The 12,899-nt window shown below is 45.4% G+C and overlaps 1 protein-coding gene across 1 annotated transcript in view; it reads left to right on the forward strand.

Annotated features, from left to right (window-relative positions):
• The window catches only part of Mamdc2 (MAM domain containing 2), a 144,664-nt gene that overhangs the window by 73,849 nt on the left and 57,916 nt on the right, over window positions 1–12,899 (forward strand). Inside the window, exons 4-5 of the mRNA XM_042699356.1 lie at window positions 930–1,014; window positions 6,259–6,396. Of these exons, the coding sequence (XP_042555290.1) occupies window positions 930–1,014; window positions 6,259–6,396 (223 nt within the window). The remainder of the gene's footprint in view (window positions 1–929; window positions 1,015–6,258; window positions 6,397–12,899) is intronic.

Below are 12,899 nucleotides of genomic sequence, written 5' to 3' on the forward strand. Positions count from 1 at the left end.
ATATTTACGGGACATGTCCTGTGATTGTGTAAAGAGTTGAGTGCCCACAGAAGCGGGAAAGGATACTGGAACTATGCACAGTTGGCCATGAAGTGAAATTTACTGAGAATGTGTTGTTTGCTTGGGGTCCTCCTCACTGAGGGGGGAAAGATTGGGGGTGGCGGGGGAAGGTCTGAGTTTCTTATTTCACATCATCTTCCCAATGGTGATCACATCCCAAATGCGCCAACATAGTTGTCAAAAATGTAAGGTTAAAACTTACAGAAGGGAAAGCTGTTCATTCCAGAAACGGGGCCCCTAAAAATACATGATCATATTCCTTGAAATTGGGAACACGAGGTTTTAATTCTTCTCTATCTCTTCCTCCTGGTGTAAAATTCTCATTTTTTCATCAACACAGAAACTGTGACATGTTCTATCATCCATGAGCCCTCTCCGTTTTAGATGGGAAGCTTACTGTCAGATTTGGACTTTCTACTTTTTCCTAAAAGGTTTCTTCCACACACACACCCTCTCCCCTCCAGGTTTTCTGCTCTCCCTTCTTGATCATGCTTAGCATGGGTTTCCCTAGGGATGCAAACTGGCTTCTCCACATGACCAATCAGTGCAACCACAAGCCAAGAGGAGGTGATGATTGGAATAGCAGAGATGGCTGGCTCTGAGACTCTATCAGACACATTGCTAACTTCCAATTTCTGAGTATGTGTTAGTACACACACACACACATGCATGCATACATGCACGTGAGAGCACATGCATGTGTGTATTCGTATACTCTGGTTATAAAATCCATAGTGAAATTTTGCCCAGATGCAATGAGCCCATTGCAACTCTGCAGGCCTTGAATTGCCCATCTAACAGCCGCAGTCCCGAACAGGGAACAAAATACTTAGATATCTAACTGTCCTTCTTCTCCCTGTGTTGTGCAGATTTTAGTAGAGGGTATCCTAGGACGGGGAAACTCAGCCAGCATTGCCCTCTTTGAAATCAAGATGACAACCGGCTACTGCATCGGTGAGTCTTACTTTCACTCCACTAGAAAACAAACGTTTCTTGAGACACCGGTAGTTGGAAAGCACTGAACCAGTCCTAAAGACCAGCTATGTCATAGAGCACTGGGCATAATTCATAGCTGGTTCAATTCTTTGGTAGCAGACCTTGGAGGCTTAACCTGGCTTCCCTGACTTTGCTCATTAGCCTTCGTGTGGACCGACTGGATTCAGGAAAAGCAAGTCCGTGCAAGGACTGTCACCTCAATATTTCCACCTGGCTTCAATTCGTTCTCACAAAAATACTTTCTGGGCCTGGGTATAGTGGCTCATGTCTGTAAACTCTACAGTGGGGACGCTGAGGCAGAAGGATTCCAAATTTGACTTAACATCCTGAGCTGCCTAGGGAGAGACTGTCTCAAAAAGCCATCCCTGTCCCCAAATAGTACTAGATTTGCTGTAAATTCTTGTGTGTGTGTGTGTGTGTGTGTTCCCAGAAAAATTGGCATCGTTTTTGCCTCTTTGTCCTCCATTTCTCTCCCCGTAAACTATTACCCCTGTCTGAATCGTCAGAGCTGCCACTGAGATTCCACCATGCAGGGCTGGTTGAACTTCTGCAGGTGGCACCTGCAATGCTTGGAATGGGATCCACGTGTACCCGTTAGTTGCATCTGAGCAGCGCCCCCTGTTGGCTCAGCCAACTCATTGCAATTCTCAGCTTCTGTTTCTCACCTGTAAAATGGGGTTAAAATGCTTCCCTCATCGGATTCTTCTGCAAGTTAATGTGATCATGGATATGAATGTAACTGGAAACATATGAAGGTAGCTGGGGGTCTTATATGCCAGCTTCTGAGAACCCAGGAAGAGAAGACACTTCTGCCCTGTGGATGTTCAGCCTGGACTTGTTTGCCACTGACAAAACAATCTCTGAACTCCATAAATACTTCCAGGGGAGGTGTAAAGAGGAAGAAAAAGGTTGGCTGTGCAGAATCCTAGGGAGGAAGCGTAGAGCTGTCCAGACTGGCAGGGAGTTCCTCCAGAAAGAGCCGGATCCAGGGAAATGAGCCCGACTGACTGAATTCGATGTTTGGGAGGTGCTACAAATCAGGGGAGGGGCATGTGGTTTTCAGATGATGGCATTTCTGACTGCCACTTCGAAAATGAGCCGGAGACAAAGCCCTTACATAGGTATGAGCTAGAAAATCCCAAGGAAGAGGCTATGGCCTTCCATAGGGGGTGAGCAGTACAAAAGGAACAGATCAGTAGATCTGAGAGATTTTTGTCAGCATTGACAGGACTTGGAAGCTGAATGGATGTGGAGGGAGAGAGTAAAAAGTCCAAGATGCTTCTCAAAGAAAAGAAGCCTTTGCTAATTTCCTTGCATCCCAAGTCCCCGATTGACCTTCCAAAGATATCTCTTATGCAAGGGAAGGAAAATAGACTGGGAAAGTATTTTCTAAAGCTACGGCGAGGTTAGGCCAGGTTCCTCCTTAGAACTTCTCTGTAGGTGGTATTGGAGTGCTTGGAACCTGGTCAAAACGAACCAGTCAGTTGCATCTGCGTGGCGCCCCCTGTTGGCTCAATCAGCTCATTGCACCTTGGGGCTTCTGTTTAATCACCTGCAAAATGGGGGTAAAATGCTCCCCTCACTGGAATACTGTGCAAATTTATGAGAACATGAATATGAAGGCCACTAGGAAAATGCTTGGCACTCAAGAAATGTGAATTATGTTAATCACCTTTCTTCTTTCGGTTTGTTTTTAAGAGGGAGATGGCGATATTTTATCTTGTTAAGCTGCATAATGACACTCTCTCCTTTGGTTCCAGCCTCTTTTGAGGATTAAGTTGATCTATATAAAATGCTTAGAATTCTGCCTGCTACCCTGAAGAATATTTCCTTTTCTTTTTATGATACTCTGTGGCAGCCTGAGGCACTGAATATTGGGCACAGGTTGGCAGACTGTGCAGTGGAAAAGTTGAAAGTCAGTCTTAAAAATCCTTGCTAATGAAAAAACACGCGGACAACTCTAGCAGCTAGGGACCTGGCAGGGAAGTGGGAAGATGGGGAAACTTGGCCTCAGTGATTTAAAATAAGCTCATCAAAGAGATCACAAAGGTGTGAGTGGGAAAAGCCAGCAGTAAGGATGGGTCGTGACCCAGGACTCAAACAGAGATGGCTCAGAAGCTGTCATCCTGTTTCCATCTGTAGCAGCCAGATAGGAGGCATTACCAGAGCCTGGAATCTTCAGCTGTATGGTGAGGGCTTCCTGAAGTAGGCTGTGGTATGTAAATCATGTCTGGATACAGCCAATCACAGCAACTTAGCAGAGAGGAGTTGGGGGATTAAGCCTTCACATGCCTTCCAGCCACTGTTAGTGGAATTCCACAGCAAGTCAGAGAACCCCATTGGTCCAGTCCAGATAAATCAACCTCTAGAACGTGGAACAGGTAGAGGAGGACAGAATTGAAATTATGTTTCATGGTTGTTTGTTTGTTTGTTGTTGTTTGGGGAGTTGTTTGTGGTTACATTAAGGGCCTTACACTTGAGGCAGGCACTCTACCAATTGAGCCATCCCTTTCTATTTTAGTTGGCTCTCGCTAACATTTCATCTGGCTGGCTTTGAACCTCAATCTTCCCTATCACATAGTTTAACAAGATCAACTAACTGAAGCATGAACCAATGAATGCTGCCATCTTATATGTTTTAATTGCAAGATTATGGGGGCCAACAGAAGGACCCAGAAACCTGGGTTATGCCTCTACTTCTATTGTGACTAGATGCTTCTTTATAAGAAAAGCAGGACACTGAGATCTGAGGATCATGGTTCAAAGGCAGCCAAAGCAGGAAAGTCCATGAGACTCCTATCTCCAATTAACCACAAAAAAAAAAAAAAAAAAAGCAAACAAGCTGGAAGTGGAGCTGTTGCTCAAGTGGCAGAGTGCTAGCCTTGAGCACAGAAGTGTCCAGGCTTGAAATCAGGTTCAAGCCCCAGAACTGTCTCATACATACACACACTTAAAAAAAAAGGCTATGTGCATCTGATCATAGAAAACAATATTTATTGAAATGAACTCCAGGAAATAGAAACAAGAAGTTTTTTGTTTGTTTGTTTATTTTTGTTGTTGTTTGTTGTGGGACTTGAAGTCTGGGCCTGGGTGCTGTCCCTCAGCTCTTCAGCTCAAGACTAGTGCTCTACCACTTGAGCCACAGCGCCACTTCCAGTTTTCTGGTGTTTTATTGGAGATAAGAGTCTCACGGACTTTCCTGCTGGGGCTGACTTTGAACCAAGATCCTCAGATCTCAGCCTCCTGAGTAGCTAGCATTACAGGTGTGAGCCACTGGCACCTGCCCACAAGAAGTTTGTTTGTTTGTTTATCATTGCTGTTCTCATTTTTCTTTCTTTTTGTTTATCTGTCTGGGGAGGCACCGAAGTGGAGGGACAGAGGGTAAACGAATGCAGCAGGGGTACTCACTAGACACTGTTGTGAGTGCACTACACAACTTGTGGGTAGGGCTGGGAAGGAAAAACGGAGAGAGAGGGAGTGAGGAGGTATTCAAAAAAATACACTCTTTACCTGACTTATGAAACAGTAACCCCTCTGGGTATACCCTTTTAAAAACAATTTTAAAAGAAAAAGGGGCAGGGAGTGAGATTAACATCTAGAAAACTAGCTCCTCCGCTCTGAATATCTTCCACCATCAGGAAAGAAAAGGCTGGAGGATGGACCATCAAGTTAAAGAAAGTGGGTGGATAGGATTTCTGGAGCTGAGCCAGGCATCAGTGGCTCATGCCTGTAATCCCAGGAGGCTTAGATTTGAGGATTGTGGTTCAAAGCCAGCCCAAGTAGGAAAGTCTGTGAAACTCTTATCTCCAATAAACCACCAGAAAAAAAAAAAAAACTGGAAGTGGTACTGTGGCTCAAGTGGTAGTGCACTAGCCTTGAGCTGAAGAGCTGAGGGACAGCACCCAGGCCCAGAGTTCAAGCCCCAATAAAAAGCAATTCTGGAGCTGAGAGACATTAAAATAAGAATGCCTGCAGCTCAGTGGCACAGCACATACTTAAAATGTACAAGGCCCTGGTTTCAGTACCCCTCAAAAGTAATTAAATACAGATGACCAACAAAGTTGGGTGTGATGGCTCAAGCCTATAATCCTAACTACTTGGGAGGTAGAGACCAAGCAATCATGGTTTGAGACCAGCCTAGGCCTAAAAGTTCATCTCAACCAATGGCTGGGTGCTGTGGCACACACCTATCATCCCTGATGCCACAGAGAATCACAAGTAGGAGGATCACATTCCAATCCTTAGGAACTTACCATGTGGCCAACAAGAGCCAGAGGCATGGCTCAGCAGGTAGAGCACTTACCTCGCTTGTACAAAGCCCTGTGTTCAATCTCTAGTATTGACCTCCCCCAAGAAAGATGAGTAACACAAATGGTCAGTTTGTATCAAGCCGCCCCATGATTACAACAGCCCTGTGAGGTAAGAATGTTGTCCACATGTGAACATGGATGTTCACATACAGAGGCCAAGAGAGATGGTGAGCCACACAGCGAGTCTCATGGCTAATAAGAGAAAAGACCACAATTGGAAAGGGGCGATGGTGATTAGATGTGGCTTCATCATGATGCAGAGCCCTCTGGGCATTCACATACCACCTGAATCCTCCTTTGCTCTCAAAGGAGGGTATTCTTAGGAGAGGAATACAAAGGCATAATGTCTATGTGCCTCTAATCCCATCAAATAATATTTATCGAAATGAACTCCAGGAAATGAAAACAAGAGAGTTTTATTTCCCCCTGCTGCTTTGTGTTTTCTTTTCTTTCTATCTTGTTTGTTTGGAGACACAGAAATGGAGAGAGAGAGAAATAGTCACTAGACACTGTTGAAAGTGAACTCTGTGGGTAGGCATGGGCTGAAGAAACTAAGAGAAAGAAAAGGAGGGGGTGACATTGCCCCCAAAGAAATGGACTCTTTACCTGACTTATGGAAGCATGACCCATCTCTACATCATTCCTGTAATAGCAATTAATAGCAATAAAAAGTCCCCCCCCCTTAAGAAAGTTCATTCATTACAGTATCTCTCTTCTTGGCCAATAGCAGCCAGGAGACCTGGTCCAGATGTTCCTGGGGGCAAAGGAAGAGACGGTGTGAGGATCTGACCGGGTGGTGGGCAAACTCTGCAGTGTGTGTGGTGGCTCCCAGTGTGGTGGTGGGGGGGGGGGGGAGGTCCCTGAAAGTATGCTTTGATTTCTTTCCCACTAGAATGCGACTTTGAGGAGAACCATCTCTGTGGCTTTGTGAACCGCTGGAACCCCAACGTGAACTGGTTTGTTGGAGGGGGAACGACTCGGAACACCCACTCCAACCTCCCAAAGGACCACACTTTCAAGAGTGAGCTGGGTGAGAGCTGGGAAACCTCGCAGGGGGGAGGGGAGGTCTTTTCTCAGCAGGAAGTCTGCCCCTGGCCTTAATCTGACTGTGGCTTCTGTCCACAGAAAAGGGAGGGGAAAGGAACTGGTAGAAGGGACCAGAAGGCCTGGTGGCGAAGGAGAGGAAGATAGACAAGGGGACGGGGGGGCAAACTGCAGTTATGTGCTCCATCACTGAGAACCAGGACACCCACTTAAAGGTTCTACCTTAACCTGTGACTTGGACTTGCTCAACTCACATTTTCATGGTTGATCTTCTCATCCACGTATTGATTTATGGCTAAGACAAAGCTATAGTCATCCCAGGTTACTTCTCACTAAAAGCAGATGGAAGGACCGGAAGAAAGTCTTTTAAGACCTTCCCAGTTGACAAGTGAGGTAAGCCAATCTTGATGGATTCTGAAAGTGGTGTGCAATGGGGCCCCCTGGTGGCCAAATAAGGTGGTTCTTTGCAAGGTACGTTGGAAGGTAAGATGGTCCTGGTCTCTAGGAGTCAGAGGAGAAAGCCCCAGGAGGACCAGGGCAAAGACTTTCTTTTCTTGCTCGTCATTACTGCTTTTGCTTGGCCTCACGTGGGACTTGTACAAGCCTACCTCTCCCCATAATTGCAAACCATTCTAGTCTTCAGCTCCAAGTTCTTTTCCGAGAGCAAGAAGATTCTGGCATTCTGGTTTGCCAGTAAGAACAAGGCTAGTTTTGGTTCTGCTTCACAAAGCATCTATTTTCTCTTTGGGGGCCTTTGCAATGTAGATACAGAGGTGGTCTTCTCAGTCCCAATCAATTAACGGTGATGGCAGCATGCACCTGTGCCTGAAAAAACCAAACAAGTTTTTCCAGCACCTTATTTTTTTCCTCATTCTCTATGATTTCTTGTTATTTGCACTGTGTGTGTGTGTGTGTGTGTGTGCGTGCGCGTGCGCGTGCGCGCACGTACGTGCCTGTAATCCTAGCTACTCAGGAGGCTGAGATCTGAGGATTGCAATTTGAAGCCAGCATAGGCAGGAAAGGGATGAGACTCTGATCTCCCCTTAAAACCCACAAAAAAAAAGCCAGAAGTGGAGTTGTGGCTCAAGCAATAGTGCACTAGCCTTGAGAGGAAAAAAAAAGCATAGGGACAGGGCCCAGAGCCTGAGTTTAAGTCTCAGGACCAGCAGCACAACAACCAAAAGAAAAACAGCTTAAAAAGGATTAAAAGATATAGGCATCAGGGTCTTCTTTGGTGAACACTAAGACCTGAGATCCGGTCTGTCACTCCTACCACTGCGCTTGTTTCTGTCCCCTTTCTGTTCCTTTCTCCCATTTCTCCCTCTCCATCTTCCCACCCTTTCTCTTCTCTGACTATTCCAACATACGTCCGTCCAAAGGCAGGCAGTGTTGCACACTAGCATTTCTCAGATCCCTGAGCTCCAGTGAGCTCCAAAAATTCTAAAGTATTTTATTTAAGAAACTGCATGCATGTGACTCAAAGATTTACCCACGGGCCAGGTGTAGTGACACAGAGCTGTAATCTCAGCTACTCTGTAAGCAGCGGAAAGAAAAGGTTGAGAACCAACCATCCTGAGCAAAAGTAAAAGTAAAAGCAAAGCAAAAGTAAAAGAAAGGTTGTGATCCCACCAGCCCGAGCAAAAGTGTGAGACTCTATCTGAAAAACAAAAGGAATATAGCCATGGCTCAAGTGGTTAAGAGTGGTCTGAATTCAGTTCCCAATACCACCAAAAGGAAAGGAAGAAGACTGAAAGGAAGAAAGGAAGGAGGCTGGAAGGAAGGAAGGAAGGAAGGAAGGAAGGAAGGAAGGAAGGAAGCTCTTAAAAAGAAAATTTCCAAAGCTCTAAACAAAAGGCAGAGATTGCCTCCTGTCTTTCCTTGGCTTTCATTGGGGCATATTGATTTTCCCTGAGCTCTATCAATTTAGATATAGCGTGAAGATTAAATGGTTCAGATGTCTGCCTGCAGCAGCAGATTTTATTCTCTATAAACTCATCTCATGTTCATTCATATACTAGAAGCAATGTAGGCCTTTACTTCCAGGCAAAACAGCACACACACACACACACACACACACACACACACACACACACACACACACACAATAGAGACACACAGCAGAACCGTCTCTTACCTGGGGAGATTGGGGGGTTTCAGCCCCAGCTCAGAAATATTGGAGCTGCAGCCAAGATGGGGGAAGACCAGCGCACTGGTCTTTGTGTTGTAGAGGAGGGAAAACAGAATGGAAATGCTGCAAACTACAATGGAGATATTTTCTTTCATTTGCTGTGTGCTTTAATGGTTTAGTCCAAACACGGAGTCACAATTGTCAAATGGCCCCGAATTCAAACAATAGAAACAGCTAACAGAGGATACAATGAGAGCTGTGGTGGGCTGCCTTTGTTGTTCTATACGGCATGTGATTTTATTCTGTGTTTCTTTTTCTTACTTGTTGCAGGTGGTTTTATTCCTTATTAATATTATATGAAGTGAAACAAAATCTAACTCAGATCATTACTGTTTTCTGCATACCTTCGCCAAACAGAGGGGAGGACAGAGAGAGAGAGAGAGATAATTGCTGAAAACATAATGAGGGAAACTCATCTCTTTGCTGAGATTTAATGCTAGCTGCTCAGGGTGCCACTCTGGATACGGTTTCAAGACCTAAAATAAGAGCAGAATTCTTTTATGCCACCTACGACCATGAGATCGACAAATCACGTGTCCATCACACATGACACTCCTTTCTCCTTTTGATTTGGATAGAGTTCAGGGGTCATCTCACAGCACCTGTTCATTTGCTCTGTCACTGCATCTATTTGGGCCGTGGTATTAGCACTGGGTAGAGAAGCAGCTTTATTATTTTCCTTCGCATTGCCTTTGTGCCAGCTCTGCAGCATCTCCTACCATGGCTTCCTAGTCATTTTCACATTCTGACAGACAGCCTCATTTTCGAGGATTAAGTTCAATCAAGTCACAGCTCCAGTGTCTCATCCAATTCAAATCTTTCCCACGCTGGTCCACAGAAAAGCAGCAGAAGAGACATGTTCCTCCTTTGTCTCTTTCTGGACCTTTCCTTTTCTCTTCTCTTCCATCAGGATCCTTCAGGGTAGAAGTGTCCTAGGCTTTGGAACTTAAGGAAAAGATGGACAAAAATAGTTTTACTTCCCTGGTGCTATTTAATCTGGTGTTGATTCCTTGCATAGTAAAGGTGGCAAATTCTGGCCACTGGAGAATGAAATTCTACTCTTCCACTCATTCCAGACAGACACGATGCTCTTCCTGGCAGGCCATCTCTGAACCTCCCTTGGCTCCTCTGAGTACAAGATTCCCCCAGTGGCCCTTTTCTATTGGTGCAGCAATGCTAGGAGAAAATCCTCCTGAGAAGAATCTTTCTCAGATACTATAGCCCAGCTACATTCTAAGCTACAAAGTTTGGAAAAGTAGTTCATTAGCAACAGAAATTCCCTATAGTCAGCTTCTTTGTTTGTTTTTCTGTTTTCTTCTGTGAGTGCTGATCCTGGGGCTTGAACTCAGGGCCTTGAGCTCTTGCTTGGCTTTTTTTTTTTGGTTCCAAGCTGGTGCTCTACCAATTGGACCCTACTTCCACTTCTAGCTTTTTGCTGGTTCATGGAAAATAACACAGCCTGGCTTCCAACCTCAATCTTCAGATCTCAGCCTCCCGAGTAGTTAAGATTATAGGCATGAGCCACCAGTATGATCAGCTGCAGTCAGCTTCTTCTTAGCTGTTGGCATTCAAATGCCAGGTACTACTACTACTACTAAATGCCTCTGTACTGTACAAACTCCAGCGTTCATTCATCAAGTTCATTGAAGAACTCTGGTCACCATCATGGCGAGGTCAAAGGAGTTACAGAGCCTAGGATGTTCCGCACATTGGGTTGTGATAAGGTCAGAAGGCTATTTCCCTCCTCCACTCCTTCCATGAGTGGCTGTCTAGCCCACCCTCCCTCAACTAAGGTAAGAGAGGGGAATACAAGCCCTGTCTCTTCCCTTGAAAGGATAAAAGCCCACATACAACAAGTGCGATGCCATCCTATCTTAACTCCTCAGAGAAAGATTGTCTTCCATCTCAGGCCCATTTCTAGTGTTCTCTTGTCTACAGACTAGAGGGGAGAGATGGGATCCATCTACCTTAAGTGCGGAACAGTACCACATACCACATTGATGACCTACTAGGAATCTTTACAGGATAAAAGATGCGTGTCACCTATTGCTCTCAGTTTTGAGGTCCTAGCAGAGGTGAAGAGAAGTCTGCATTACATAGCCTTTGGTGGCTGGGAGAAAATACCTGACAGGCAAGACTTACCTTGGGCCTTGTCTCAAGAGGTGTTAGTCCATGGTCTACTGGATCCATTTCTTTGGGCCTGAGATGAGGGAAACATCATGGTAGTGAAAATGTGTGGTAAAGACTTCTCATCTCATGGCAGCCAGGAAGCAGAGAGTAACGCCAAGACAAGGTACACCCTTCAAAGGCAGACCATCAGTGGCCTATTTCCCCACCTCTTCTTTGCATTCTACCACCTCTTAATACTGCCATCAAATCATGAATCCATCCATGGATCAATCCACTGATTATAGATGAGAGCCCTTACTCTCCAGTAATCTCTAAATCCCCACCTCTGAGTATTGCTCGTCTACCACAGATGAGTTGGACGAGGACATTCATACCCAAACCATACCAAAGTCCCACCATCACATTCATTTTCCATTTATGTCAGCCTTGAAAGCTGTGGGGAAAAGAAAACTAGAGTTAACTCTATTATTGTAAAAGCTACCCAAACCCTTGTGAATTACGTGGCGTTAGGAAAGCAGGCATGTTAACTTGCTGTCTTTGGGTGCTGTCTGCTCACCCTGGTAGCACACCAGTAGGGATTTCCATGTGGTATACATGTCTTCAGGACAAGAGACAGATCGTCCAGACAAACACAAAACAGACAACACAACTAGAAGACAGATGTGGTCAATGGGGCGGAATCCCGGCTGAGTCAGAGGCTGACTTTGGCATCAAGGCCAAGCCATGGGAAATCCTTGGGGAATACTACATAACCATGCTGTTTGAAAATAAATGCTCAGGAGCTGCCCTTCAAGTTCCTTTTCCTAATCCAAGGTGGAAAGAAATGGCTGACTCCACAGAGCCAATGGTTCTGCTTGAAAAGTTTAGTGAATGCCGAGGCTGCTGCCCGGAAGAAGGAAATTCCTTCAGAAGTAAATGCTCACAGACCTTCACTCGGGAGCTACTTGGGGGAGAGCCTTAGCATTGGCTGGCATTGCCAAGAATTATCACCTTTCAACAATTCGGTGGGTTGTGGGGTTTTTTGTTGCTGTTGTTTTTCGTTTTGGTCAGTTGTGGGGCTTGAACTCTGGGCCTGGGTGCTGTCCTTCAGCTCTTCAGCTCAAGGCTAGAGCTCTGCCACTTGAGCCACAGTGCCACTTCCAGCTTTTTCTGCTTATGTGGTGCTGAGGAATTGAACCCAGGGCCTCATGCATGCGAGGCAAGCGCTCTACCACTGAGCCACCTTCCCAGCCCAAGGTGGTTGTAAACCCTCAGGCTCTTTGTGCATAACCAAAACTTAGAAAAGAGATTGACTTCCAATTTGAGTAAGGAGGGGAAAAAACAGCAGAGACTTCAGAGGACCAGCCATGAACTTGTCAGTTCCCACTGATCCTTCTAAAACCTTTTCTCCTTTTAGCTTTTCTTTTTCTTTTTTAGTTTGTTTTAATACTTTCAAATCTGCACTCCTGACTTGTGTCTCAGTTCTGTAATCCTAGCTACTCAGAAGACTGAGATCTAAGGATCCTGGTTCAAAGCCAGTTCAGGCAGAAAAGTCTATGAGACACTTATCTCTGATGAACTAGCAAAAAGCCAGAAGTAGAAATGTGGCTCAAGTGCCACCCTTGAACAAAACAGCAAGTGAGATCTTGAGACTCTGAGTTCAAGCCCCAGTATACACACACACACACACACACACACACACACACACACACACAAACACCCACCCAACACCTGTCAGGCCTGCTAGATCCCCAATGGCTTAATTGATTATAAGATCCTGTCTGCCTACAGTCTATCCGCACTCATTTCTATCTGAACTAATTTCATCCTGCATAAATCCTAATGATCTAACAAAAATCACCTTTTCCAAGATGTTCTGGAAGCTCAAGAATACTGGGTTAGAAACAAGGGCTGAATTTATTGAACTAGGAAGGAAAAGTCCTACAGTGCCAGACATGGGACATCATTTCCTGAGTGCTTCAGATTACTTTCTTTATTCTCCACGGAGAGAAGCCTAATGCCTCCCTCAGCCTGCCCCTGGCAACCTTGCTCCCATCCAATCACTGGCTTCCCCTCTTCAGTGAAGACTGCACGGGACCATTCAGCCAGGAATGATGTCATTCCTAACCTGGCCTCCAGGGACAGACACCTGAAGGATGAATGGTTTCTAATTCACCTCCATCCCTTCAACT

This window comes from Dipodomys spectabilis, unplaced genomic scaffold, assembly GCF_019054845.1.
Source record: "Dipodomys spectabilis isolate Male_0828 unplaced genomic scaffold, ASM1905484v1 ptg000241l, whole genome shotgun sequence".
Classification (NCBI taxonomy): Eukaryota; Metazoa; Chordata; class Mammalia; order Rodentia; family Heteromyidae; genus Dipodomys; species Dipodomys spectabilis.